Source organism: Odontomachus brunneus, unplaced genomic scaffold (assembly GCF_010583005.1).
Source record: "Odontomachus brunneus isolate Ranch 3 - 2012 unplaced genomic scaffold, Obru_v1 Obru_scaffold_022, whole genome shotgun sequence".
Lineage (NCBI taxonomy): Eukaryota > Metazoa > Arthropoda > Insecta > Hymenoptera > Formicidae > Odontomachus > Odontomachus brunneus.
Window position 1 is genome coordinate 1,059,053 of NW_022639472.1, and position 17,555 is coordinate 1,076,607.

General features: G+C 47.0%; 2 protein-coding genes across 7 annotated transcripts in view; one reads left to right on the forward strand and one right to left on the reverse strand.

Annotated features, from left to right (window-relative positions):
• Positions 1-17,555, forward strand: part of LOC116842206 (ephrin-B2) — a 517,056-nt gene that overhangs the window by 229,142 nt on the left and 270,359 nt on the right. The gene's annotated exons all lie outside the window — the stretch shown is intronic.
• The window catches only part of LOC116842207, a 192,447-nt gene that overhangs the window by 74,030 nt on the left and 100,862 nt on the right, over positions 1-17,555 (reverse strand). For 3 of the 6 annotated variants that reach the window (XM_032811064.1, XM_032811066.1, XM_032811065.1), the window contains exon 5: positions 10,029-10,640. The exons of 1 other annotated variant lie outside the window; for it this stretch is intronic. In XM_032811064.1, coding sequence (XP_032666955.1) covers positions 10,624-10,640 — 17 coding nt within the window. In that variant the 3' untranslated portion in view covers positions 10,029-10,623. Of the gene's footprint in view, positions 1-10,028; positions 10,641-17,555 lie in introns of those variants that run through there. 2 more of the 6 variants (XM_032811067.1, XM_032811063.1) reach the window with 2 other exon arrangements.

Here is a 17,555-nt window from a genome sequence, read left to right on the forward strand (position 1 = left end):
AGAGAGAGAGAGAGAGAGAGAGAGAGAGAGAGAGAGAGAGAGAGAGAGGAAGAGATATTGTCCACCGCATCGGTGGTGGCTGCTTTCCCGAGCTTTCGAGGGCGGTCAAGAACGTTCGACGGAGTTGGAAGTCATTAAGCGCCGTGTTGTGTGCTCGACAAACCCGCGCGCACGATTGCGATAAGACCGAGCCAAATTGAATGTGTAATTAAATCGAACGAACGGACGAATGAAATAATGGGTGTCATCTGATAATGATTCCCTACCTCGTTCTGCCAGTCACGGTACCGGGCATGGTCGCGAGAGCGCGCCGAGACGCGAGATTAAAGTCGTGTCTCTTTTGTGATCCGACAATACTTTGACCCCACCCAGCCATCTCCACCTCACCCTCCTCCACCTCCAACGCGGTCGATAATTAATTGATCAGTACCCGCAGATATCGCATGTCGACTGCGCCATTAGTTTCGAGTTCGTTGGATCTAAGACCGCGGTCAGGTCGATGACCTGCTCGTTAAGCCGTGGAAATCGCTTTGCGAGAGATGTTCGCGCGCGGCGACGGATGCACTCGATTTTACTCTAAAGTCTTGTAAAGTATGGACGGCAGATCCTGTGTTTTGTCATCGGTCCTAGCGGTCTCAATGTCAATGATATAATCGCGTTATGCGCCATTCATTTTCTATTCTTTTAGATAGGATAAGTCGCGCAATTTCTCACTTGATCCTCATCACTTATCATTCTTTTTATTAACCCTCCGCGTACAATTATATTTTTGGGACATACACAGTACAATCTGAGTTTGTCAGACAACTTTGAACCATCACAACTTTGTCGAGAATTCACATTTCTGGACACATTTTCTTTCCAGAAATATAGAAAAGCCTCAACTATAAGATAGTGGCGCAATAAAATTACAAAATCTGCAGATTTGCGCCATTTGAATGTGCACATTTTTGATAATTTTATTATAAATTTCACTATCACATAATAAAGGATTTTAATTTTGCAATTTTACACGGAGGGTTAATTTTCACGCTAGATGACATCGACTCGATTCCACACGGATCGTTGTTTCCGGCCGGGACGGATGGCCCGTCCGCGCTGCCGAAAAAGATCCGCGGAGAGTCCGAGAACGAGCCAAAGACAGTCGAATCCAAAGGCCGACGACGAGGCCGATCGTCGATCGATCGTGACCGTTACAGATCGGGGCCGATGGCGAGGCCGTACGAGTGCCTGACGTTCGCAAGACAACGTGAAAAGAAGCAACGGTAGATAGTCCCGGCGAGATAAGACAAACTGACACGAGCCGTCACCTCGACTCCTCCGTTGTCCAGAGAGAAGAGAGGCTTCGCCTCGTCGCGTCGGGGGTTCTCGTTTGTGTATTCGGTTACCGTGTGTGTTCCCACTGAACGCACACGTTCCCTCTGTCTTTCTCTCCTTCTATCGCCCTCCCCCCCCGCCCTGCAAGCCCCTCACGTCTTTCCTAAACTCGATGCGCGCAGAGGCGTGCATTTTCCGGTAAAAGCCCGCACACTACACACGACAGCTCTTTCCTGTATATCCCTTCGAGCCTGTCTTCGTGGTAACGGCCGTAGGTGATGCGAGATTCTGTAAACGGCTCGGCATTGTCGAAGACGCGGCACGGATTATTCGCGTATATGTATATGTATATGTATGTGTGTGTTATATATATATATATATATATATATATATATATATATATATATGAGCGTACATAAACCCTTGGCAGAGACTTTCCATCTTTCGTGGAAATGTTCGCTGCCAGCGAGAAGCCCGCAGAACGGGCTTCATAATTGGAGCAATGACGTGAGGGAATTTCGCGATTGCCCACGGTGTCGTTCGAGGAGATCTCCTGGATCTATTTGCGTCCACGCTCTCTCTCCCTTTCTCTCTCTCTCTCTTCCCTTCCTCGAATCCAATTCTAGCTGTCAGTCGTCGTAACCACCGATCGTTCCTACTGATGACGTAGCCGGAGGTAAAACGTGGAAGGACAGCGGCGGATCCTTCCAGGACCTCACTCTGGACCGCGTTGGCCGCGCAGGCAACTTCTTGCCGGGCCCCGCCGCTGTCACCGCGATGGTTTTGCAACAGCTGACCGCATTGCGCCTGGCGGACTCCGTACTCTTTGCAATTAATGGCCCGGCTCTATGTAATACGCGCGATTGTCTTTTTGTCGCGAGATCACCGTCGTGCCGGGGAGAGACGTTAATTAATAGCACTCTCCAATGTCGAAAGAGACGCGATTGCTGTTTTGTCACACGCGCGTCGCGCGGCCACAGCAGAGCGCATCCCTGTCGTCTCTCGCCGTTATTATGCGCGACGACGAGTCACTCGATATAAATCATTGGCGTCGTGGAACGATCGAAGCAGATTCCGCGTGGACGTGTCGACGCTACGGCGGGATATCCGAGCACCGTATATATGGCTCCGACGCTTTCTTGCCCGCTCCGGCAACCACCACCGTCACCACCCTGCCACCGGTCAATCAGAGATTTTATTCAGTAAACTGCCGCGCCTTAACCAGCGTATCGCATTAAACAGGGCCCTTCTTGTAATACCTCTCCCCCCTCTCCGCGCGCCCCCTGGTCCCTCTTGGACCCTCTGCCCCCTCTACGCCCGTATCACGCATGAATTATTCATACCCTCGACTCAATTCTGCAAGGGGGTCCGACTCTCTGGAAGTCAGTCAGAAATACAGGTCCGGATTATAATAGCGCTCGTCGCGCAGTGAAAACACGCAGCCGCGCGACTCCCGGATTAAGGCGACGCGCAAGGTGGCGTCATTTCCATTTAAAAGTTTCGCCCGGAGGATCTCTTCACCTTCTGGAGCCGCGGTGGAGTGCCTCATCGAGAGAAGCGCGAGAGAGCGCACCCTATTGACATCGATACATTCGGTTATTATTTCTGTAAACCGTCGGCGCGCTTCACCGCGACTTCGCGTTCTCAGAGAGGACTTCGCCGAGATCCCGCGATTACGAACCCGGATTACAATCCGAAGTCGCGATATACATCCCGGGTATTTCGGATGGCGCGCGTTTCAAATTCCCGGCTCGAAGTTTGCAACAAGTTGCGCACTGATACTTTCTTGTTGTCTTTTTTCTCTATGAATAAATTCCTCGACGGGAGCGAAGTGCAGACGTGAGCATTGAAAATCGGAGAATTTCGTCGGAATTAAACTTTTGCCGAGAAGCAGCGTGTCCCGCGGCTTTCTCGGCCGGCGGCGAGCTGAAACGCGAAAACACCGCGGCGAGATACGTTTCTTCAATTAAGCCGATATGGCAGGGAACCTTGGGAATAGCATTTCCATACGAGAGAGACCCGGCACACCGCGGAATTGTTACGGGCGGAATGGGAGTACGGCAATCTCTCGCGCCGCGACTTCGACATTCGACTGGAAACCGCGAATCGACTTCAGATTAAAACGGAGATAACGCGGTAACAGGGACGTACAAAATGTCGTGTCGACATCAATCGTGGCCGATTGCCGCAGCGACATCGGCGCGTGCAAAACGGAGCTGCAACAAAGTGAAACGAGTTTCACTCGCGATTTCAGGCCGAGTACGGCGCACTCGCGTGTGTACCAGAATCGACATAAACCTTCGGGACTCGATAAACGCCTCGCACCCGCCCGGTGCGTTGCCATGCCTGCCTTATAACTCATGCCTGCCTACCTCTGCCTGCCAGCCAGCCAGCCAGCCAGCCAGCCTACCTACCTACCTACCTACCTACCTTTTCGTTCCGCACGGCGCGTTGTTTCAGATACGGTTTCCGCGTCGTAAAATTTCGTTATTTACGGGATATCGCGGAGCGCGCGTAAAAGGGCTCACACTGAAAGAAGTCCTTTGAGAGTCGAGTGGAGGGCTCTCTAGTTACGGTGTCACAACACGCCGCTAACAAAATTTACCGCGGCACCGCGGCTTAATTCGCGCTTAACGTTCGCGCGGCATGCAAGCGTCCAGTTTGCCGCCGCCGCCGCGGAGCGCAAATGAATCTAACGAGCGAGTTATGACGGTAATATGGGCTAAAGCGGAATAACGCGGATCGTATTGAATTCCCGATCCGCCAGCGCGCACTCCGGCTATGATCGATTGCACTGTGCTCGACTAAGCGTCGAGGCGGAACCGAGAGGTGAACAAATCGCGGAGGTACCCACCTGTACGCTCATATAGCGCGCGCGCGCGCGCGCACATGAGACAAAACAAGGAGCTTGAGTAACAAGACGGACGGCGAGCTAAGTGAGTGAGAGACTAAACCGGCAATCAATAATTCCGCGAGAGCGGGATCCCCCGCTTTTTGTTTGGTAGCCGCGGTATTTGAAGATTACCGCGCATTACCTAGCCGGGCCCGTCCTCGTTATCGGCCTTGCCTCCGCGCGGCTGTTGCTATAAATCACTGTTAGCCAGCTAGGCCAGCTAGCTAGCTGCTTGCACCGGCGTTCAAAGTGCGCGTAACGCAAAAGTCGAATAAATCGCGAGTTCACAATGAACTCATGTCCCATTCTCTCTCCCTCTCTCTCCCTCTCTCGGCGCGATGTCGCGTGACAACTTGCCCCCACCTGGTACTTGGCATTGTCTTTGGGCGCGACCAAATCGGCAACGACGATTTTATGCCCGTAATATTTCATCAAACGACTGGAAAAGATCGTAATGTATTCGCCCATTATATTCCCCGTAATAAAGAGCGCGCCAAAGTTCATTTCGCCTCCGCGTCGCATTGCAAATGCCGCCGCTGTCGAGCCGGGCGCACACGTGGGCTATACGAGCGGAGCAGCGGTAATCGGTCGCAACGGAGCCCGCCGTCGTTGTCGTTCCGCTGACAATCGCGCTAAACTGACGTGAAGTATTAGCTCTTAAACGGCACTGCCAACTAACGTTTCAGAGCGCGGGCCTCTCTATGATTCACACACACTGACCCATTTGCTCGCTAACCGAAGCCGCGTGCAATTTTGTAACATTAATATCTCGTTAAGTGGTTTTATGAGGATGTAAATTTTTTATTATATAATCCCGACGACAAGTGACGTGGTTTATCACGACTCGCCGGTCGACCTCGACTCACAATGTCTGTCGGCGGATCAATAGATCGTAATAACAGGGGGCATAAAATACGCTGAATAAATTATTTCTTTTGAAAGTGTCACGAGTCACAAAGCGTCAGTCAATCAATCAATCAGTCAGTCGGCCATGGATCGAAATCACCGTGTCAAAATGTCTCGTTTAAGCCGCCGTTGCTCGCAGAAACGAGGAAACTCGCATCGAACGATATGAGCTTCGCGACGGTATTACTGCGTCTACGTCGAATAGAAATCCACCTCGTCTCACGGAGGCTACAAGATACTTCCGACGGCGGAGCGTTTGGGCATCTAAGACATCGTGTTCCGTCAGAACAGAGCCGGGCTTCTATTCTCCGGACGATCGTACCAGACGATCGTAAAGCACCGTCTTGTACCGGTAACATTCGCCGGTTCCCAGTGGCTGACGACGACGACGACCGGCCAAGCCGACTCGCCACCAAGAAGGAAGGGGGTTATGCTAATTTTACGATTACACCTCGACCCAGTTCCCGCGCGCGGGGTTTCTCCGCGAGACCAGACACTCTCGCGCGAGCGGATTTCATACTGTTACCGGCAAACGTTAAGCACCATTGTCGGCATCGAACAACGGCATTATGACTATCCACCGCCCCTCGCCTATCTCCCTGGACGCCGCTTTATGCCCCTTTCCCGCCTGCCTAGCTCACCCGCCGTTCTCTCAGTACTTGTCACGCTCATTACGTCACGATCGATAGTTCGCTCGAGAGCACAAGGGTCCAGGGGGGCTGCTGGCGTTACGTTCGCGAGATTCGCGCAGCCAGACGCCGATCTGCGGATTTCGTAACGGAAGTTGCACGGCCCGTTCCTTAACTCGCTGATCGAAAGTTAGTCGATCGGAGAATTGTCCGGAGGATTTTTTTTCACTGAGGCCGAGTTACACCCTCCTAATTTCCGACATGTTTCTCCTAGCTTCTATTCGGTAACGCTTTCAAAAAGCATAGATTGATTACGTTGTCCCCTCCTATCCCAATATCTGTTTCTCTCTGGAGAAATAACGAACGGTGGCTCATCTATCACAGTCGCGGTCAGTGAGTGCGATTACTTATCCATATATGTATGAATGTATAAGGCATATATCGCCCGTGGAATTTTGAAGAAGTCGATTTGATTGGATAAATGAAGGAAGGCTGTACCTCGATATTAAACAACATGCACAAGCCGAGGATCATGAATATACCCGCTCGTCAAATTTCGATTGTTTTGGTCTCACATTAATGAAATCGCTGCGTAATGGATGGCAGGTTAATATACGAAACAAGCCCAACGTGACTTAGCTTCTTGGGAATCTTCGAGCCAGCTTTACCGTGTTAGAGAGGGGCTGAAGAGAACGCGAGTTAGGAAGGGGAGGTATGAAGCAGCAGCAGCAGTGGAGGCGCGCGCGCAAAGAGCTAGGTGGTGCTTGGGATTAAGTCGGAATATATTCTTAGCGGGATTATCGTTCGTCTATAATTAGTCGCCGCTGAGGGAGGAATTAGGTGTATTAAGTTATGCACCTGAATGTTATTGCACATGCACCCTCGTGTCAGGCGACCCCGCGCTATTGCCAATGTAAACACGGTATTAGCAGGAGCGCAGATTACCTAAGTCTCGCGTATGCGAGGAATTACTCGATGATAAGTTGGCTCGACACGCGCAAAGTCGTTCGATTTTATGCGACTATACCTTGTAGCACGAATTACTACTCTGTCCCGATGTTACTCGTCCGTCAGACGAGATCAACGCAGACAAGGCTCGTTAGGTTCTCTTATATACTACACACAGAAAAATATCATTCTGCTGCTAAAAAAAGCGATTACTCAGTTCACTTTCCCCCTTTGAACTTTTTTCCTTATCTTCCACAGAGAATATTTTCTTGATAATAATCTTGAAATATAATATCAGAAATTTTAGAAAAGCTCACTATCATGTACTCAGAGGAAGAATTTATTCTTTTTGCGAGAATATTATAAAATTGTATCGAAGAAAAAAATGACTTGACTCTATGTAGTAAGCGAATCAAATTTTTGTTTTAATTTAATATTCTTAATTGAAATGCTAAACTTATAAGAATGTATTTTGTTCCGAATGTATTTTGAGTAAATATCATGCTTGTGATGAATTGATGGTTGTAGATATATAAACCTATAAAATACGTGAAACAAGTAACATTTACTTGCATGCAGTATGTATCTTTCTGTATGTAAAGTCATACGCTTTTCTAAGTTCGTAAAGGAATCAATATCCGAATCGAAATTTTAATTCTACGTCAATCCTGCAAGTTCCGATGGACTTGAAGGATTAATGAAGAATTTTGAAATATTAAGGATTTGCAAACATTCGTCGGATTGTAGATGATTTCATTGTCATAAAAATGAATTTTTTTATAAACATCAAACAATTATCTAGAAGGTTGTGAAAAATGATAAAAATAACGGCAGATACTTTGAATGGACAGGACTATTTTCGCTTTTTTTAGCATATAAAAAAAAATATGGCTAAATCCGATGAAATTTGAAAATCCTTAATTTAACATTAGTTATTGACCTACCTTGAAGCTGCAGATGTCCTCTTATTGTAGTTTTCTCCATGTTAAAATTGAAGGAAGAACTTGCTGAGAGCAGTGTTGGGTTGATTAAAATTTTCTCTCAATAAAATAATCGGTAAATCAATAATCAAAATTAATCAATTGTCATATATAAAATGTACAAATAATTTCACTGATCGGTCGAGTTAATGATTAATTAAAATTTAATGTAATTAATTGTGATTACACTAATTAAAAATTAATTACGTCAATCGGAGAAATTATTCGTGATTATATATATATATATATATATATATATGACGATTAACTTTGATTTGCTGATTCTTTTAGTCAAACAAAATTTTAATTGGTTAATGCCCAACATTGATTGAGACTACTGTCTGTAGAAGCCGAATAGTAGAAATTTAAATTCTATTCTATTACAAGGTCGCGAATATTATATTATGGAACTCTTGTAAGTCACTAACGAATCTCGAGATATTTGCACCGAGCATTTATATCGACTATCGCATTTTTTGATGTTATAAATGGTAATTTATTTATGTCAAGACTTACCTGCTTCCTACATTGAGGGAAAAATTATCTTAAAATCAACAAATATTTTTTTTATGGATGCCATTAATATATTTACTTAAATATAAATTATCTTTATTTAAATCAAATATTGTTTACCTGATTTAAGTAAACAATATTTGGTTTAAATACAGAGAATTTAGATTTAAATAAATATGTTAATGGCATCCATCAAAGAAATATTTGTTGATTTTAAGATAATTTGCTAATTTTTCCCTCAGTGTACTTAATATGTCGAGCTTCGCGAAGAAAAGATATCGGATAAATTAACCGGCCCGCGATGCATCGAATACACAAAACCAATACTTTGCAACGTTGCCATTCGCGATAGTTGCTCTGCCCGGGCGGAAAATCTGAGAAGAAACTGTCACAATTAACTGTCACTCGATGACCACATGTGAGCGAAGTGTCGCGTTATTTTACAATTAATTTTATGTCAATTGGCAAACGTATATACACGCGACTGGAACTGAGCGAGGTGTGGCTATATTCGTACGGTTATGTATGTTGTTCGGCGACTCTTCAACGAGGAACGATGTCATGACGTGGAGTACAAGCGGCGTTCTCACCACTTACCTTATTAGGACCTATCTTGAGCGGCTACTTAACTCCTCCGATGCATCTCCCTCCACGAGGGAGACATCAAAAAAAGTGCGTGCATTCGATGCGTAAAAACCACTCACCAATTACCATTCACAACAGTTGTCAAAAAATCTCAAAAACGCACATTATTTGTACGAAAAACTCGGAAAAGATAAGTCAGATATAGAAATCAAAATTTATACAGAATGCAGAGATCACACGATAATTGTCAATGTGGCGTTATCATACGTACGGTAATATAATAATTGGCAAATATAAACAGATTGGCAATTGGCGAAATGTGGCTATGTTCGAACGAGAAAACAATGTATACCGAAAGTGTCGCTTATTATTTTCTCGATTATCGTTATTATTAATCACGAATTATTTATAACGTTCGATTATATATATAAAATATATTTTAATAGAATTTAATTTTTATTTTTAATTTCGATCGGCAATGTATTAATTAGATAACTTATTTAGCGGCAACTAGAGAATGTATGAGATGTATAATTATTAAGAAACTAATTAAAGTGGAGAAATAGATAGAAGAGAAACAACACATTCTCATCTCCTCCTGATTTCTTTTTCTTTTTTTCTTTTTTTTTTGTTTTTCCTATTTTTTTTTTCTTTTTTTGTTTCTCTTATTTTCTTTTATTTTGTTGGAAGATTTGATGAGAATTGTAGCTCTTAAAAGAGCTCTTAAAAGAGCTCTTAAAAGATTTGAAGCTAAAAGAAAATGATACGAGTTAAATGTCCAATAATGCTCTGTGTGTGTTTGTTTAACTTAATAAAAATCTAAATATGAATTTCATACAATAACAAAGCTAAAGAGAAACGAAAAGAAAGCATTGGCAGCTGTAATGAAAAATATACTCGCGGCTCAAAGTGCATTATTAGACGTAAAAATCAACAATTGTAAATTTACATTACACTCTAAGGCCGATATTCATAGTCATAAATTATTTAAGATCATCGATTGTGTAAGATCATAATTAATTGAAGATTTATATATATGGATTCATTTTTTCAGTTATCTGGGTAGGTATCACTTTGTGTGAAATAAAATACAGGTTGACAATTAAAAAGATTAAAGCAGCTATAATTATTTATAAAACGATAACTGACTATGAATGTTGGCCTAAATTTCGATTCGGGTATCTCCTTATTCGCGATAAGTCTGCTTATTGTCCATTGAAATCGGACACATTTCGTGTAATAATTGATTTAGCATACCTGGAAATACATGATGAATCGTTGACCACGTCTGATGAATCGTTGGCGCTCTGCTTCCTCCGTCCGGCTTTCTGATCCAACATCCTGTCTAACTCCATCTTGGCTGCTCCGTCGTGGCACTTGCATGGACACTTGCACTCGCGTAGGTACGATTCGACCGAAAAATGCACGTGTTAAATAACGCGATGCCGACGAGGACCCGATTAAATATTTCAAAGTTCGACGAGAACGTCTATTGTTCCACGTACAGGTGCTCCGCGTCGCGGATGAGTATCGCTCGCCGGCTCGAGACGTAATAATCCGATCATACGCGCCGCACGGCAGTACAAAAACAATCAACAAAAACGACAACGTCACGGCGCGCCAACCGTCACCCGTCGCCGCCCGACAATGACGGTTGAGAAATGTCAACAATCGACGCGTCCAAAGCATTGTAGATTTTTTCGAGGCGAGCTATCAGGATCGGCACATGTATGATCTGTATCGGAAATGCCCAGGGCCGAAATTATGAACTCATTGCGAGTCTTGTAAATGATGATTGCCTTTAGTAACGTCTCTCTTTTCCCACCACTTCCACGACTTCTTTCTTTCGCTTTCAGTCTCTAAATCCTACTGAAAAATCACAACATAAAAAAGAATTATAGAAAATAGTTTCTATGAAACAAAAGTCTATTATTTCATTCATCCATGAAGAATCTCATTATTTACCGATATTAATTGCTTAACATTTGTTCATTGCATCTACCTGCAGTTTACTAAATTATGTTACCAATATCGTCTTCTTTACAGAAGGCTCGATAGAAAAAGTTGACGAACACAAAAGTGTCTAATTTGATACGAGAATTACAATTCCGCTCGCGACATAATTACGTAACAGGACGACGACAACCTGGCAGTGTTACATGCAAAAACGCTGTCTCGAGCACATTAAGGCTTCGCGTCGGGCGCGAGACTTTAATCACGAAAGACAAGAAGGAAGACTGATTGTGCTCTTAATGCACGCGGTCTCACGCGGTCGATTAGGCACTGAGAACGCGTTCAACCCGTGTCCGCTCGGCGTGTGTCTCACCTTTTTCCCCGAAATCGCGCGAGGAAGCCCTTGGCTCCCTCCGGCCGACCAAGCCGTTTAGAAACGAACATTTGAATTTCACGTACGATACGAATTGCACACGCGTTACACGGATCTCTCCTCTCGGCGCAGCGGCTTCTTTTCTCTCATTTCTCCGCTATATCCGACGGATATTTCGTAGACGGATAATTGCGGCTATAAATTCACGATTAATCGAGCCCAACGTTGCCTGTCGTTGCCTCCTCCCCGCGAAATCCATTTCGCGTTATAAATCAATCGAGCCGTTTCTCTCGATCCTCGCGCGCTCTTCTCTCGCGCGCCTCCTCCCGATAAAACTTCGACACCCACCCTCCCTCCCTTTGGCTCGATCCCGGGGTGGTGCAGATGATACGCTCGCGAGATAGGTTACGTCCATGGGCACGAAACTTCGATATTAAGCCCACCTCGTTTTGTGGAGTGCGTACGATCGGATCTCACGCGACGTGCCGTACTGGCCGAAATTCTCAGAATAATAAAATCGATCCTCGCGGGTATATATCGAGATCCAGCCGCGAAATGTATCGACCTGTTATTAAAGTTGCACCGTGGAATCGTGGACGATGGTGGTGCGTTGCTAAGCTCGAAATGGATTTCGACGAGACGGCCACCGGCAAGAGCCGCGTACATAAGGTACTTCGAGGAGAGCGAATTAAATATTTCAATGAAAAAAGAGAAGGAGAAGTGCGACTTTCTTCGCGGAGAAAATATATAATTTATTTATATTACCCGAGCATGTTACTATCAGCGTGTTATTCTTAATATTCATTTATTATTTCTTAATATTCATTTATTTCGATGTGAATTTAATTGAATGAAAAACCCACGGATCGCGCCTCTTAACTCATGCAACACAGCATCGATCGCCGTACGATTTTTGTCGCGTTGCACAAGACGACTAACTAATTGCAAACTACGATTGCAATTTAATTCTCGCCGTTTCCTAGAGCTGTCCGAGAAGCGCGACGTGATTTCCACGCGTATCCGCGCCGGAGATTCTCGGGCAGCTCACTTTCGCGGTGTTCGCGCTCGTACTTCATCCCCGTAAGTACCGGGCCGCGCTACATGTCTCGTCTACGAAATTAAAAAGGGATCCGATACGGCACGGCCGTGCAAGTTCGAGAGCGAGCTAAGGGCGCGCAGGGAAAAGGGTGTAGGGGGAATGGGTATCCGATAGCTGGTGGGATGGATAGGTGGTCGAGCGTATAGCGGGCACGCCCTTCGAGGCGCGATCTCGCGCGATTTAGGGCTCTTAATTATATGTGTGTGGAATGGAATAGCGTGCACATTCGAGGCGGGGGAGTCGGACTCGAGCGGCGTGTGTGTCTGCGTATGTACGTGAATTCGCGAGCGAGCGAGTGCGCGCTTACGTGCGCCCGTACGTTCTCTCGTTCTTTCCCTCGCTCTGTTCCTTCCTCGTCTCATTCCTCCGTCTCTTCTTCCTCCTCCTTCTCTTCTTCTCCGTTCCTCGCACCCTCTACACGCATTATGAATAAATATATACGCCGTATTGACGCGTGTGCACGGGGCGTGGTGCGCCCGGAGCGTTGACCAGACCCAGTCGAATCTGGACGATCTTTTTCCTTGCATCTCCCCGAATGCATCTTCGCGAGATGCGCCGTGAAAACGCGCTATGCGCGCTTAACGTGCCTCCGACTCTATTACATACGTCGCGTGTTTTCTGAAAATGTGAAGAGACACGTGGTTCTTTAACACGAACTTAAGGCGAGGTACTTGTCCCGACGATGTATAAATCGTGTATCTCCGAAATTACGCCGATTACGCCGATTACGCCTCGAGAAGACGTTCCGTTTCGCGAAACTAGAAATAGTGAGAGGTACAAAGTCATACAAATATATAACAAGCTTAATCCGACATGTACTTCGTCAATTATCCCGCGTCAATGTCAAATCAAGCGAATCTCTTTCAGTCCTCACAGAGACAATTGTATCCATCGTTCAGATATTCTCAGGTATGTTTCGCGCCGGTCCGCATTGATGAATAACATCGATAACATGATACGCTCGAAATGACCAACACGAATGTTTCGAATTCAATTTCAATTATCCGCGCTGTCCGTGGAAACGAACAATATTCCGAGAATAAATTCATCCCGCGCTCGCTCGTGTCGGCCGTAGCGCGCGCTTAATCCAATAAAATCCAAAAGATAAACCCGCGAGACGCGCGCGCTCGCGTGCTGCCGCGCGCAAAGCCGAGATTGCCGCGAGATAGCCATGAATAAGTCATAAATATCTAGCAATTAAGAACCACTTACCGGACGAGAGAAACGGTATCGACGATCGAGAGGGATCATCCGCGCCCGCCGTGGCAGGGACCGAGTCATTCCGGGCTTGTATATCCGTGAAATTAAATCGTGCGTTCGCGGTGATCATCAGTCACACGTATCGGCGCGTATCGGCCCTCGTGTGTACCCGCGTGTGCGTGCACGCACATACGCGGGTACGCACGCAAAGCCGCAGAGGCCCGCCGTGTTTCGTTTCCATTGCGCAAATCATGCCCGACGGAGAGAACGCAGGCCATGGGTGGAAACGCTTAACTTGTAAATTGCGCGCCCGCAGCGGGCGCCTACGACGACGACGACGACGACGACGACGACGACGACGAGGACGACGTACCACGCGCGATCGAGCGCCGACGGATGATGCATCTGGATCATCGACGAGAACGACGCGATCGATTCGCGAGCAACGACACGAGCATCGTCCTCCTCCTCGATCCACCACGTTCGTCGTGGGCACGTTGTGCATACACCGACGATAGTAATCCCCGGCGGCGGAATGACACGCTCTTCGCCGTGGACAGCTGGCTGAACAACGTTTCGATGCATCGGCCAGGCTACGGCCGTGCACGATACGAGCGCGCGGCATACACTATCGTTTCGATAGACCGCGCGAGGTAATGGATCTCTCTCTCTCTCTCTTTCTCTGTCTCTCCGCGGCGAGTCGCGGAGAGATTATAATAATGTTCTGAGTGACAGCCTAGAGAGACGGGGGATGCCACAATGTGTGGGAGTAAAGGCGTTTCCCGAGGGGGCAACGAGCGGGTACGCGGCGACCGTGTGCTGCACGCGTTCCACGCGGAGAGCCGCCGTGTCTGTGAGTCGCACGTGGGCACAGAACGAAATCTGCGCTCGCGAATATCTCTACGAGTCTCTCTGCGGATGTTCTTGATACGTCGATCCCCTTTAAACTACGATTACCCTCCGTAAAAGAAGAGAAATTTATCTGCAAACTCCTGCGACTGCAGACTCCTGGATTATCAACTCCAGAGTCAAATAAAGCCTAATCTGATCTTGGAATCGATTATCAGCCGATACAAATTCTACAAGATAAAAAGAGAACCATTGACAAGCGGGATCTACCGAGCGCTTAATGGTTTTTTTCATGCTGCACACGTCCCCGAACCATGATGATTTACACGATCGCAACCGGGAGCCCATCAGGAGCGATTAATCGCTCCTTGAGACTACATTGCGCGATTTAAACGGCGCTTACGAGTCGTTCGCGAGGATATGTCGACGGTGCCAAGAGTCGGCGCGAGAATGGCGTAAAGGTCGGTGGAAAAGGGCGCGAGAGGTGCACGAGGGACGATATTAACCCGTGCGGTCTGTCCCGGACAAATCGCGTATTTACGACGCCGCGGTACAATGACGGAATTTTTAATCCCTCGGGCTGGACTTACCGCGCGACGACTCGCGCCGGTTGTGTCGCGCGTTATATTTTGTCGCTTCGCAAGAAAGAAAACGAGAAAGAGAGAGAACGAGAAAGCCGCGCGCGTTTGCGTTAGGCGAACACGCATGTCTCACGCGAACGCACCGCGCCGAGGTCCGAAGGGGTCCCCGGGGTTGGCCCAGAGAGGATGGAGACCCCGGCGTGTGTACATAAACATGTCAGGGAGCCATTATGCAAATTTTTAAATACGACGGGACCATATATCCTGCGGCGCGCTGCGCCAGGGTGCGAAAAATAAAATTAGTATTGCCACAAATGTTTTTCGGCTTAAGAGACCGCGCGGCGGATATGCGCGTCGCACCGTGCGAGCCGGATAACTGCCGCGAGAGAGATCAGCTCTTTCTTTCTCTCTCTTTCTCTTTCGGCCATGCGTCCAGCTCGAGTCGAGGCGTTAATGCCAGATCGCGATCCTGGCTCGTTCCCGAGGAAATACGGCGCCTCGCGCCCTGGTCGCGCGCGACGTCCCTTCCCTCTGCGAATTCCGATTCGCCGCGAAATATAGGGGTGATCGATGACACCGCAGTGCAAGAAAATGTCGGCGCTCATCGTCTTGTTCTCTGCCGAGGATAATTATTCACGCATACTGGGAACGATACCTCCGTAATTTATGAATGGATATTGATAAACGCGATATCTCGGTGTTGGCAAGGAACGAAAAAAAAATGACAAAACGCGCGGCTTTATGCGTGTTCAAAGAATTATTTACGAGTCACTTATGATCCTCGCTTTATGATGATGAAGTTACTTTATCGGAGATAAAAGAGATACGCATCGCTGTCAATTTTTACTTGCTCGTTTATCTCCATCGTTACTACTGATGATTTCTAAGAATCCTCGTCCTGACACCGATACCTTGTTAAGGATATTTATATGACTAAGCAGATCCGTGCACTCTCTCGACCGTGGCGACTCGATGGTGCGAAGACTGACCTTGCATCGGGCTGTTGTCTTCGGAAACCGCACATTAATTTCGCGCTCGTTGCCGCGCCGCGCCGGAAGCTCCAGAATTCCGACACACCGTGCACACCGTCCCGCCGGGACGTAAAAAAGCGCGACAGGGATGACCACCTCGTAGACGTTCTGCGGTCGCGCGCGGAACGACGCAAAAGGTGTTGCCGCAGACAGAATCGCTTTAATCGGCGCGGAATCGGAAACGTCTGGGATTCCACGCGGTGTGAACGCAGCGATAAAAATTAACAGACGCCAGACACTTCTCCGATCGAATCGATTTATACGCGTCTATCGTGTCGCGCGCAGTGAATATATCTACCCACTTGAGAGAATGTCGCGTGAATAATCTCGAAAACATTCCGGATTCGTCGAGGTTGTTTCAACGCTTCCATTAACTCAACGTTTTCTCTTACTTTAACACGTCTCCAATCTGTAGCTGTCGAAACCAATCGCCAATTATTCACCTGGCATTATTCGATCAATCTTAACCTTGGGAGAAACGGCGACCGCGCTCAAAGCAGAAAAGAGAACAAGAGACCGTTGTTTCTGAAATCCTGAATCCCGAAATCACTCCGCGCATCTCGCGCGCATTATTCGCGTGCGGACGAGCGCAGCCATGTTGCGATACGGTATCTCTACCGAGAGGAGACTGTATCGCCGAGAAATTATTAGCAATTTCTATATTTCTTTAACCTCAGTGATGCCGGGTTTCGCGCCGTCTAATTTCCTGTTACTACCTGAGACGAGAGAGAGAGAGAAAGGGTGGAAAAAATAACAATCAGTTGTGCGGAATCGACGGGTAATATTCCTCTTCCCGGCGATTTCACGAGAAATCGTCTCGCGCTCTATCGCGGCTCTCTGGTTTCTTCAGACCGGCTCATCCTAACACATCGCAACGCATCGCATCGCCTACTCTCCGCTCCGCGAATTATATCAATCGCTGCCATTATCCCACTCGCGCGTTGCGTAACTCTCATTCGCGAGCGAGTGCGAGAGAGCGAGCCGTTCGATCGGATGTTAAAACCGCAGCCGCGCGTTTCCGGGATGGCAAGAAGTCGATCGCGCTGGTGGGCACGATCAAATTGTCCGACCGGTCGTGCGGATTCGCGTGAGCCGGAAATTGCGAGCTGTCCGTGCCTGTAAACGAACTCTTTAGACTTATTCCGACATGTAATGCCAGACCCATCGTCTACGAAACGATGCAGGCCTCGCAGCGGCGCAACAAACACGCGAAAACCTCCCATCGATGCCGATGACGGGTTATTATACCGCGGGATTTTCACGAATAATGACACTCGCGGAGAAGAGACATCCAAGAGTTAACAAGGGTCCATTGAAATGGCCTTCGTCCCTCGGATCGAAATTTCAGTCTCACTTTCGACCTGAACGCTCTGACACTTGTGTATTCTGAAGGATCAATGTATGTTTAATGGAATCAAGTCCTATTTGGCGTCTCTAAATGACAGAAAACATAGAATGCCACTTGCAGGTTTCAAAAAGGCAAAGTTAGCAGGTTAAATATTAGGACCTTAACTTAGTTTCCGCCCGCAAATGTTAGATGGCAATGCAAACAGTTCTAGTAGTCATTACTAACGAAACAGGTAGTTTGTGATTAATTTCGACATTTCTCGATAACATTCAGTCAGCATACACAATTATTTTCCTAAACAACAATTTCTTTTGCTTTGTGAAAAATGGAACGCGATAAAGTGTTTTTTC